Source organism: Euprymna scolopes, chromosome 1, assembly GCF_053919585.1.
Source record: "Euprymna scolopes isolate OS-2025 chromosome 1, ASM5391958v1, whole genome shotgun sequence".
Classification (NCBI taxonomy): domain Eukaryota; kingdom Metazoa; phylum Mollusca; class Cephalopoda; order Sepiida; family Sepiolidae; genus Euprymna; species Euprymna scolopes.
In genome coordinates this window covers 83,145,308-83,158,042 of record NC_136482.1, presented here as the reverse complement: position 1 = coordinate 83,158,042, position 12,735 = coordinate 83,145,308, and the positions used below count along the sequence as shown (strand labels likewise).

Genomic DNA, 12,735 nt, shown 5'->3' with positions numbered 1-12,735 from the left:
GTTGTTACTGCTTCTTCACCCTACACAATGTACAGTGCCAGGAAACGATGTGGGGTGTTGTGCAACAAGAAATCTGTTCACATTAAACTTGGACTTCTCATTTCAATACAGTCAGGAAAGCAGGGACCCAGGGAGGAATTCTAAAGTCTAGTAGTTCGAGGGAATAAATTATTTTAGAAGAAAGCTTTTCGACATCTGGGGATCTCTACAGTGTAGAGGTGGGATTTTTTTTTTACACAGTGATCGCCACTTATCAAGGCCCGGAAGCCACTCAGGGATAAGGGTTATTGCAAGTACATTACGTTAGTGTGGAGATTTTGCTGTTTGTTGGGTTAGTCGACGATATTTACGTAGAGGGAATATTCGGGCTTGGAGTTCGTCAGAACATTTTTCCATTAAATACTTGTAAAAAAGACACAAGGATGTAACATTTCATCGATGGAGCACGAGTTTGAGTTTGGTTGACATTGCAGAATCTATTAGATTCGCGATTCTTTTCTTAATCCTATCTAGGAGTGAGATATTGGTAGCAAATTAACCAGCTCAAATATTGCAACAATACTCCATGCATGGGAGAATAGTAACTTTGTAGAGGTACCGGATACTTTCAGGCATCAACAATATATTTTAGCACAGTAGAAAGAACCTGCGTTTTTCGCAGCAACCTTGGCAATACCCTTGATGTATTTGTCCCAATTCATGTTTCCTATGAACGTTAAGTTGAGGAGTTTGAGAGAGGAGCTTTCACGTAATGTGTCATTAGTAGGGCTATGACAACAGCATATTCTTTTCCTTATTTTGATTCTCAGGTATATATCCATTGATATCTTATCTGTTTTTATGTTGAGTGAGGTTGTTCTCAGTTGATTAATTGTGTCTAACTGTGTCGAATATATACTCGAGAGTAAAAGCAATGAAAAGAATATGCTGTTGTCCTAGCCCTAGTCATTAGCCATGGCTATCAGTGGTTGAGGAGGTTAGTTGTAATTATTAAAAGAAAGAAGCTTAGTTTAGCAGCAGTGGATGTTAACATCCATGTATGTCCCCATTCCACTGTAGACTGGAGATCTTCTAAGGTGCCAACCATTTCCTTAGATGTTCATTCCTTTTCTCCTCGTATCTGTTATAGAGCTTGGTGTCATCAGCAAATATACATATCTAGAAGACAAGCTTATCAGGGAGGTCATTTATGAATATGAGGAATAATAAAGGTCCAAGGATTGACCCCTACAATAAAGCCCAAACAGCTCTGCATGTGCTTATCTAACAAGGCCGATAGCCATTAGTCGCGTGCTCTCGTGTAATGAATAAATGCGTGAATGTAGAATTGACATGAAATTCTTAAAGATAAACAAAAATGACCGAAAAATGGGCTGAAATGACTTAAATAAATAAAAAGTAAATGACTTAGAATGAGTTTAATGAACTTAAGGATGAATTGAATGATCTTAAGAATGAATTGAATGCTTAAAAAATGACTGGAATCCTTCAAAAAAAAATTGAATGATCTGGAGAATGACTTGAATGGCTTTGAGACTGACTGGTTGTAAGGTGAGTAATCATTTTACATTAAATTATTACAGAAAAGTGATCCCCCACTTTATATCACAATAAGTACAGCATGTAGTAAGAATAGATACTGCACTTTGATCTTGACCAAAAGGCCAAGAAAATCTTAAAAAGCTAAGAGCAGCATCTATTAACAACAGATCTTTGATCTTAACCAAAAGGCCAAGAACAAAAGCGTTACGGACAGATCGACCGACAGACCGACCGACCGACCGACGGAGTGACTTACAGAGTCGCTTGCACGCGACTAAATACACATTTTGAGTGATCTTAAAGAAGGGAAAGATTATTATAAAATAAATATTCATGTATACGTATTTTTGACTTAATTTTAGTTGATTTCTTAACAAGTTTTATCGATAGATTATTTTAAAACTTCGGTAAAACAGTTTATATTATGATTAAACATTTTCTGGGTCAGTTGTGTATAGGCTCCCAATCTCATCAACAGAATTGAACCAACTTTAGTATAAAGGTATTCTTGAAATATCTAGTGTAATAAAACGTTAAATATGTTGCAACGACTGCTACTATTACTGTAACAGAGCATGGACACGCGTATGACAGCAGCTGCAAGCAGATAACCAAGCCGTGTGCGAGTTATTACAACAAGAAATAAGGAAAGGAAAATATTATAAAAATAAAAAAAGTGCTCGAGTAGGACACAGATAGACGTGTTAAATACATGGATCAAGAAACATAGTCGGACAGAGAAAGAGAACAACGTGTTCAACACGGCAGAATCTTGTTAAGCACATTGGAGTACGAGAGGACTTTTGGACAAGAGACAAGGCGCTGTTGTGGTAAGTACCTGTTAATAAATGTCTGTTGTTTCACTAGAGAAAAAGAGTGAGTCGTATTATTTCCTTGCCTTTGTTTCCTTGGGGCTGTTTGCAAAAACGTTACATCACTACAACTATTATTACTACTACTAGTACTACTACTACTTCAACTACTACTTCAACTACTACTTCAACTTCTACTACTAATACTACTAATACTAATAATAATAATAATATGTACTTGAAAATTTTGGAAGACTTTCTATCACTTAGATTCAAAAGAAATCCATCGATGTCTGTCTGCAAAAACATTGGTAATGACTGGTGTAAGACGCCTATGTAAGAAATAGTAGTAATAATAAATGCGTACGCATCTGATACAACTGATGATCAGTTCTATGTGTCAGTCTTCTTGATGTTAACGGCTCAAGAGTGATACTAAAAATACGTACAGTTCTGATTAACGAAACGAGAGCAAACTATTTTCGTGCATTAAATAACAAATTCCGTCTGAAATTCCAATCAGATTTCCGAATTCGACCAGATGCACACGAGAAAAGTCGGAGGATACATCGGCCGAAAAGTTGTGAGAATGAAATCCAAGATTTAAACTGTAGTCCGAATAATTAAAATAATACATAATAAACGCATATATGTTTAAAAACTACCAGATAGAATTCTGCCAAATTTTACATGATGAGACATTGAAATGTCTGATATAATTCAATTAAGATGACTTATTATAGTCCGCAAATAAAAATAAATGCCGCCATTTGAAAAGAGCGTTTTTTACTTGTATATTTTCATGTATGATTAAAACAGAAATATTTTTATCAATATAAATCTTCCTCATATTCATAAATGACCTCCATGATAAACTTGTACGCATGCGTACAATAATTTAAAAGAGTTATATCAGAAAAAAATATGGAGAAAATATCATTTTCTATATTTTTTCAGAAGCAAAGTGACCTGAAATTGCTATTCATGAAATCATTTTATTCCACTTTTTTATTATAATAAGTCATTAATATGATTAAGGTTAAGCATTTTTTTTTCTTTGCTAATAAAATTAAAATTTTATGCGTGATTATTGAATCGAGTCGGACACACGTACGTTCACTTTATTATATAGATTATCAACTTTATTATTTTTGAAAAACGAAAACATTTCGTAATAACTTAGAATTATTCACCCTTTTTCCTCAACCAATCTTTGCGGAACCTCTGCAAGGAAGAATTGAAACGTAATGTCAGGCGGTGTAATTCGGCGGTTTAACGAAACAGCAATATAACTTCTTCCCCGAAGAGGAACAGTGGACACGCTCCATTCCCCACCACCGCCTCGACTCTCGGCAGAATTATGGAAAGTCAACATAAACGGTTAAAACTGAATTGCGAACACAGTTTGCCGGCTATGTTTTCTGCGCTAGTAACCACTCCTCGCATATTGCCCTCGCAACGTTACCAGATAATCAGGCAAAATGCATCGTAGCATCATCAAAATGCTGAAAAACCAACCAACCATAGGAGCTTCAGGCCAAAAACAGATCAATAAAGATGCGGACAGTAAAAAAAAAGGAGAAATAGTAACTGACAGGCTGCAATGCGTATACTCTGCAATGTTTGGGTCAGTTAACTATAGCCTACGGGGGCAAATCCGGCCTTACGTGACATTTCATCCGGTTTTCTATGACATTAGTTCCGCAGACGTATAATATCTTTCTTAGATGATAATTTGTATGTATAAAAGTAACTTTCTTCTTTTTATCTATTATAGTTATCGACATAACCTTTGACACGCGCACACACACACACACACACACACACACACACACACACACACACACACTCTAAGGTAAAGGACGAAAAATGATTATAGTCAAAAAGATGAAAAATATCTAGCGAATAAATTTCGTTAAACAGAAAAGTTAAGTAAAATTATATAACTTGCAAGAAAAACGAAAGGGTTACACAATATGAAAATTATGGAAAAACTAATACAGTAGAACCCCCGGATACGGCATTAAAAATTAGTAACAAAATACAGTACATTATATAATACACATGTATATTATAAAATAACATTATAAATAACACCGTAAGGAGAGACAAATACCGTAACTAGCAACCGGAAAACATCGTATTCCACATCGTAGCCTGAAAAAAAGTATCCTAGGTCCACGTATCCCAGAGTTCTTCCGTATGTACTTACTTAATATGTTAGAAATATGTTACAAAAAATAGTACACAAAAATTATGTAAATTTATCCAATCTATTTGCTATGACAAAAATAAACATTTGATTGCCAATTTCTCTCATCGGCGATATTTCGCCTTCGGTTACTAGTTCATATTTTATCCTTCTTATTATTTAATCTATATATCTATAAAAATGAAAATGTTTGTGTGTGTGTATGTGTGTGTGTATGTGTGTGTACATTTCCCTACCAAATAAATCTGTCAATTTGATGTCTAGAGACTCGAAATTTGACATAAGGGTATTGAAATTTAGGAAATTCTTCTTAATTAGTTTTCAGCCAAATATTTGTCTGTCAATGGGTCAAAGTTCAACGATTTAATCTTTAAAAACTCTACCAAACACCTTCGCCAATCTTGGGGCTAAACACTTGAATTTTTAAATGTAGGTTACTTGGATATGGATCAAACTTTTTAACTTGATTTGAGCCCCCCCCCCGCAAAAATAAATGTTAAGGGTTTTAAGTTGGGATTAAAGTGTTAAAAAATTGATCTCTGTGGTCTCTACAAAATTACTACGTCAATTTCTGGCCTAAACATTTGAAATTTTATGAAAAGGGTATTCAAAGATAAGGCAAGCTTTTTAATCGGTTTGGGTTGAAAATTTGAGCTCCTAAGGCGTCAAAGTTCTAAAGATTTGACAGTTGCGGTGTCTACCAAATTACTCAGCCAATTTTGGGTCTAAACATTTAAAATTTATGCATAACGAGTATTCTGACATGCGGCAAACATTTTAATAAGTTCGGCTGGCAAAAGGGCAAAGTTGAAAGAGTTGACTTTTGCAGATTCTACCAAATTTATTTGCCAATTTTGGGTCTAAAGGCTTGAAATTTTAGATATAGGTAACTTGGACATGGGTAAAACTATTTATTTTGAGTTGAGACCAAAATAAAAAAAATGTTAAGGGTGAAAATTGGGGTCCAAGTTATAAAAAAATTACCTCTGCGATCTTTACCAAATTACTCAGACAATTTTTGGTCTAAACATTCTTTTAATATGACATTTTACTATTTCTTTTACCTGCATTATTCTGACACAAACGAATTACCTTGAGAATGTTATAGCTCTGGTAATGAAGGGTACCGTCATTATCTACTTAGAGCCTTCTTTTTTTATTGAACGTTAATTTAAATTCAAATATAAAGATTCGTCTAGACATAAATGGTGTAGGGCGAGGTTAAAACATTAACAAATGTAATGATGTTAAAAGACATAATTTTTCGTCGACATCAATAAGATATTGGTAAAATAATACAGGGTGGCCACAATGTCACGCACCAATGTTAATTAATTTTATCTCAATTTTTCTAAATTAAAAAAGTTATAGTAGTAACATTTATTCAAATTCAAAGTTCATTGGTGCGTGACTTTGTGGCCACCCTGTAGATTGTAAAAAAAGATTGGGGACACGGAAAAAATTTAGGATGGTCCCAAATAGTAGCCCCTTGCGTCCAGGTGACCATATACCTTGTTTGGAGTGAACGTCAGTAAAAATCAGATATTTCGGGAAATTCTGAAAGGCTACAGCTAATAAATTCTAACATACAAGCATAAGGGCGATAACTCTTTCTCGCCTCTAATTTATAAGCGTAGAAATTGCTCAATATGATACAAAAATGCTCGTCGTTTCTCTAACTCAATAGTTCATTTATATAAAGTTAAACAATTACCAAATATATGAACCCCCTCGCCAGTCGCATATATTTGCTAGACTGACAGAATTATATAATTGTGAAAGAACTAGTTAAGAGTACGTAGTTAAATCAAAGTAAATCGTTTGAGACTATTAAAATAATTAGTAACATGATAATGTTTATACGTGATTTATTATCACTTGTGCTGAAATTAATGTTTTGAAACATAACATAAATCATAGATCTTTGACGTCACACCGAAGCTAAACTTATTTTTATTAAGGTAATGTTTAAAGCTGTTTATGAAAAAGTCCAAATAAGTCAATTTGTAAAATTCAGACTGAAACTATTAAGATCTTTTATTTCAAATTCTCGACCATGGCATCCGTTTTATATGTTTGCAATTTATTTTCTGTTAATGTAATATTCTCCATTTCTAAAAGTAATTAACATCTCTAAGCAATATATTCATTACAAAAAGCTGTAAGTCGATAAACACACATCATTTTGACTTAACTTCAAACATTTCAAGTCATGCCAGGGATTACCACCACCACTGCGAGTATGTAAAATGAAGATTACATTAGAAATGATGGCGTAAGTTAAAGAAGGCAGACTATTAAAAAATTAAATTTCGGAATAATGATAATAACGAAAAAATAGATTGTGTAAAAAAGAAATGAAGGATGAAAGATGAAAAATAATTATACATACGCTTGACAGGATGCGGAGGCTGAAAAAGAGAAGAAAAATTTCGTTTTAAAATCTTTCAATAAATAAAAAAAAGTTTTGTATCTTTCTCGTCTTAAAACAACGTATAATAATAAATTCAATCTTATTTTTATAAGCATAGTGAAAACCAGGAAATTAAAATAAAAGTAAAATCCGCTTTGTTACCTAAGAACCAACCCTGTCCCATCACCGCAATGTTGTATCCCGGCGCTTATTTTGCAAGTATTTTAATGGAGTTGTTTTGAAGAACTCATTCCACTTGTACTCCCCCGACGTGCATGTCCCGACAAACCTGCTTAGCAACAAAATCATACCCTTTTACTGTTAAGGTTCCAAAATGCCAGAAAGCTTTCAACTCTAATAGTTTCTCCTCTCGAACAGCTAGACTTTGGAATTCCCTACCAACTACCTGAGTCCTTGACTGTACTAATATGTATAAGCTTAAATGTAACGTAAACAAATATTTTGTTCATCTTCCCTAAGTATAGTCCCAAATAGTAGCCTCTTGCGCCTAAGTGATGATATGCCTTGTTTGGAGCGAACGTAATTAAAAAAATACTTTCAGGAAATCCTGAAGAGCTACAATGAATAAATTGTAACAGATAAGTATAAGGGGCATAACTCTTTCTCACCTTTAATTTATAAGCGCCTGTGTGTTACAAAAAATGCCCATTGTTTCTCAAACACGAACGTTTACTTATATAAAGTTAAACAACTACTAAACACATGCGCCCCCTCGCCGGTCGCATATATTTGCTAGGCTGACAGAATTATATAATTGTGAAAGAACTACATAAGAGTCCGTAGTTAAATCAAAGCAAATCGTTTAAGACTATTAAAATAATTTCTAACATTATTGATAATATTTACACAAATTTTTATTGATTTATTATAACTTGTGTTGAAATTCATGTTTGTAAACATAAAATAAATCATAAATCTTTGACGTCACACCGAAGCTAAACTTATTTTTATTAAGGTAATGTTTAAAGCTATTTATGAAAAAGTCCAAATAAGTCAATTTGTAAAATTCAGACTGAAACTATTAAGATTTTTTATTTCAAATTCTCGACCATGGCATCCGTTTTATATGTTTGTAATTTATTTTCTGTTAATGTAATATTCTCCATTTCTAAAAGTAATTAACATCTCTAAGCAATATATTCATTACAAAAAGCTGTAAGCCGACAAACAAACATCATTTTAACTTAACTTCAAACATTTCAAGTCATGCCAGGGATTACCACTACCACTGCGAGTATGTAAAATGAAGATTACATTATAAATGACGGCGTAAGTTAAAGAAGGCAGACTATTAAAAAATTAAATTTCGGAATAATGATAATAACGAGTCAACATCTCTAAGCAATATATTTATTACAAAAAGCTGTAATCAGACAAACAAACATCAGTTTGACTCCAAGCATTTCAAGTCATGCCAGGGATTACCACCACCACTGCATATAAGAGAAAGAAAAAGAAGAAAAAATCAAACTAAAGAACAAACTATTAAATTTTCATGAAGATGAATAGTTTACTATTTGAAAATTTGAACAACAACAAAATATTTTTAATAAATTGCCATTTTTTTCTTTTTGTTTTTTAATCACACTCGCCTGATCTTTCAAACTTTAAATCTTAATTTATTATCGCGTGTTTCAAACAGTGAATTTCTTTTTATTACACACGAGACATGCGCCAAAAAGCTGTAATCGGACAAACAAACATCATTGCGACTTAACTCTAAACATTTCATGCCAGGGATTACTACCACCATTGCATATAAGAGGAAGAAAAAGAAGAAGAACGAAAGAAGATCTGTCCGATTTCTTGAAGACGAATATTTTACTAGTCGAAAGTTTGAAACAAAAAATTTCAATTTTATTTTTGATAAATAGCCATATTTATTAAAAACAATTTCACATACGTCTGGTCTTTTTAACCGTTAAATCTTAATTTATCCATTACACTTCTTTTAAGTTTGGCCTGACACCCTGATGAACAGACGGACAGACAGAAAAAATCTCAATTTATATGAGAAAATCGCCTATACCTTTTTCGCTGCTTGCACATCAACAATTACAGATGAAGACTTGATATCTGTCTGTCTGAAGGCTAAACAATTTTATTCTATTTTTTTAAATTCTGTCTATTATACTATATTTTTAATGTTTAAGGTAATCTATGTTTTATTGTAATGAACCCAACCTACCATACATGATCTCCTTCTTCGAAGGATAGTGAATAAGGTGCGGCGATAAAATTTTCACCATAGAAAAGACGACATGATTCCATTTCCGTTTGACGAAAACCGGTTTTCTTTCTTTTTTTTTTTGTTGCAGATCATTTACTAGTTGGTTCGTTTTGTACGAATCCCAAAAACGATCGGAACCTTCTATCATATCTAAAAATGACACAATGTTCAACGAGTGAGATCGGAGATGTGCCGCTGTACAACTCATGCTTTCTACCAATCCAAGTTATGACAACATGATCATTGCCAGCATCCTCAAAATGGAAATCCGGACGGTTCAATGCTTGTGGGCAAAGCTTAACGAGGTTTTCGGCTACGTTTATGGCCTTTGGTGTTGTTTCAAGTGAAGGCCAAATCATGCTACATAACATCTTCCAAGTCGGCTTGAAAGTCAGCATCAAACATTATCTGGATGTGCTGTAAGTGTAGTGATCCTCTGATGCAATCAGGTGGCAGCAGAACTCGGCGCCGGCCCATAAGTCCAAAGAGGCCCACACTTGGCTTCAGAACAAGTGCTACGACTTTGTACCCTTTTCTCACTGGCGCCCTCCTCCCCTAACCTGAACCCGCTGGAGTACTTCGATTGGTCATACGTCGAGAGCATCACCAACCGGATCTCCCACAATACCAAAACCAACCTGATCGTCGCCATCCACCGAGTATTCGCGGAGCTCCCGTGGGCGCTTGTGGAAAAGGTATGCTCCCAGTTCCAGACACGTGTGGAGGTGGTGACTGAGTCTGAAGGCGGCTACATTGAATAGATATCAACTCTACTACACAATCAAGTTACCTGAATTGATTTTTTCAATAAATGTTTTAAAATAAAGCTGTAGTGTTGTTTTATTTATAGAATAAAAATTTATCGTTTCACTGTGTTATGGTGTCATGACATCATAACCCCAGGCATTATCTACCTCTATTTTCTTGGGGGTAGTGCTGTGTCTATTTCGTGAACATTGCATAAATCCTCCTAGGCATTACCTATTTTTAGAGAAGTAGTCAGGTATAGGTTGTGTTGTCAATATACTATCTTTTTAGAGAAGAACGGAGAGTAGTGTAAAATCTGTTCTCTTGTCGTGAAACCACCCTCCCCAGGTATTACTTCTTCCTATCGAGATAGCTTACGTCAACAAAAAGAGAGAAACACAATCAGCTGTTCATTATTAAACGCAACACTTAACATTATAATGTAGCTGTAGAAATATGTGACCCGTGGGTGAGTATTATTGCTAGTAGATTTAATAAACATTTCAGCCAACAATAAAAGTCAGAACTCTAAACTTCTGGAGATCAAGATATTCACGAGAAACACACGATTATCCCGAATTATGACATTTAAATACACTGTAAATCTAACTTATGATAATTTGTTCCTCTTCTTATTCATTTATTTATATATTAACTTGTTTTCAAAGACCTTTCACATCATTATTCAAACTCCATTGAATTTTCATTGACTTCCAATAAACATTCGCCTGTGTTTAGTTAAACTTTCTCTTCCGTCTTAGAATAAAGAATCGAATTTCGTATTCATTTATTCTTGCATTTCTATAAATGTCCTCTTGCTTAATCAGTTAGACCTAAATATCATTGCAGCTGACAAAAGGGTTATTCTATTTTTAATTATTATTAATAATAGTAGGAAGAGTCGAAATTTTAAGTAACAAAATAGTAGTAGCATGAACAGAGTCATAACTGTAATTTCATGTGATAAGAAAAAAAATAACATCATAATAGTTCTTCGTGCAACACCGAATTAAATGAAATTACGTTAATTCATGAAAATAAATGTACATACGTAAAATAGTTTATTTAATTGAAAGTATTCTTGCCAAGGTTGGCTTTATCATAATGATGTTTATTAAGTATTGTATTAATATATATATAAACATATTTTGAAATTAATATTAACAATTATTTTATACCCTATACATTATATACTAATGTTCCATGTTTACGCAATCACTCATAGGATAGCATCGTACCTCCATAATACTTGCAATTAATACAAGCATTGAAAAAACTTAAGTGCGGTATACATAGTAAATACTCATAACAATATTCAACAACCGGAAGTTAGAATGTTGCATGTGCGCAATAGTCGCAATTTTCTTTAATTCCCTAAAGACGACTCAACTTTAATTTCTTAAAAGGTTCTTATAATCAAAATAATCTTTCAATGAATATTAGGAATTATCTTTATATATACAGAGCCTAATGTGTTTATGTTTATGCAATCATAAGTATAGGAAGTTATGATTACTGCCACACACACACACACACACATATATATATATATATATATATATATATATAAAGCAGAGAAAGGTATTTCTTTTTAATCATTGCTGGTATATATATATATATATATATATATATATATATATATATATATATATATATATATATATATATATACACACACAATAATTGTTAAATACCTACAGATATTAGTGTTTCATCTTTTCGGAAATAATCAGTGCAGGGTGTCACGATTAACGCCAGTCGAGAGACTCGAACACCGGCAACAAAAGTCATGTTTAGCTTCATTAGCAAGGACCCGAACCACCAGGCTACCGTCAACCGCGAGAGATACAGCTGAATTTAAACATAAATTCTTGTTAAATGCTTTTAACGTCAGTCAGAGTGATCTAATCATTATATGACAATCTACACATATGAGCTAAGTTGACCGACTGAAAGTGCTCAACGATAAGAAATATATATATATATATATATATATATATATATATTAGTGATGGGACGATTCCAATATTTTCCCGATTCCGATACAATGACCGTATCCGTGCTAAATTCCCGATTCCGATAAAATTTCCGATTTCGATTCTTTATAACTCTCTAATTATTTAACTATAAGATAGTTAAAAAAAACGGTGTTGATGGTAACAAAAAGTGTATTTCATTTTACGTTACGATTGTTTCCATATCCAGTCGACAATCTCAAACATTATATCGTTTGAAAATTTTCAAAAACCAGCATTTCTTCAGACTTTATGAATAAAAACACTTTTGACAATAGAGCATTTTGAAGAGAAAGAAAAAAGAAAGAAAAAGTAAAAGTTCCTTTAACTGGAAAAGCATGTGAGAAACATTTACCTTTGCGGTAACTACGGAAAAGCCCATTTAAATATTACTATATCGCCTAATTTTCGTATCGTTATTTAAGAACAGAGTCATTAGAAGTTTCCACAGAAAACCCTAAGCCATTTAAAAAAATTTTATATATCCCATACGTTGAGTTCCTAAATTAGATCTCGCTGTTTCTTTATTTCCCAATAATTAATTTTTTTATGAAAAGAATTTTTTAATTTTTATTTATATATTTATAGTATGGCCGTAACAACCTTGCAATAACGTTACGGTTAATTTTAGTTTCGTATTAGTGGCAAGTAATGTTTACAGATTATCGTTATTTTAGTACTTAGATTAAGACCATTTTAGGTTTAAAGTTTAATTGAATATGAGAATAAATAAAAAGGCTGTA

The 12,735-nt window shown here is 33.1% G+C and overlaps 1 protein-coding gene across 2 annotated transcripts in view; it reads right to left on the bottom strand.

Moving 5' to 3' along the window:
- The window catches only part of LOC145245251 (uncharacterized), a 260,099-nt gene that overhangs the window by 98,468 nt on the left and 148,896 nt on the right, over positions 1–12,735 (bottom strand). For both annotated transcript variants that reach the window (XM_080107156.1, XM_080107155.1), the window contains exon 2: positions 6,959–6,977. Coding sequence is in view for 1 of the 2 variants with exons in the window: in XM_080107155.1 (XP_079963281.1) it covers positions 6,959–6,977 (19 nt within the window). In the remaining variant the exon portion in view is untranslated. The remainder of the gene's footprint in view (positions 1–6,958; positions 6,978–12,735) is intronic.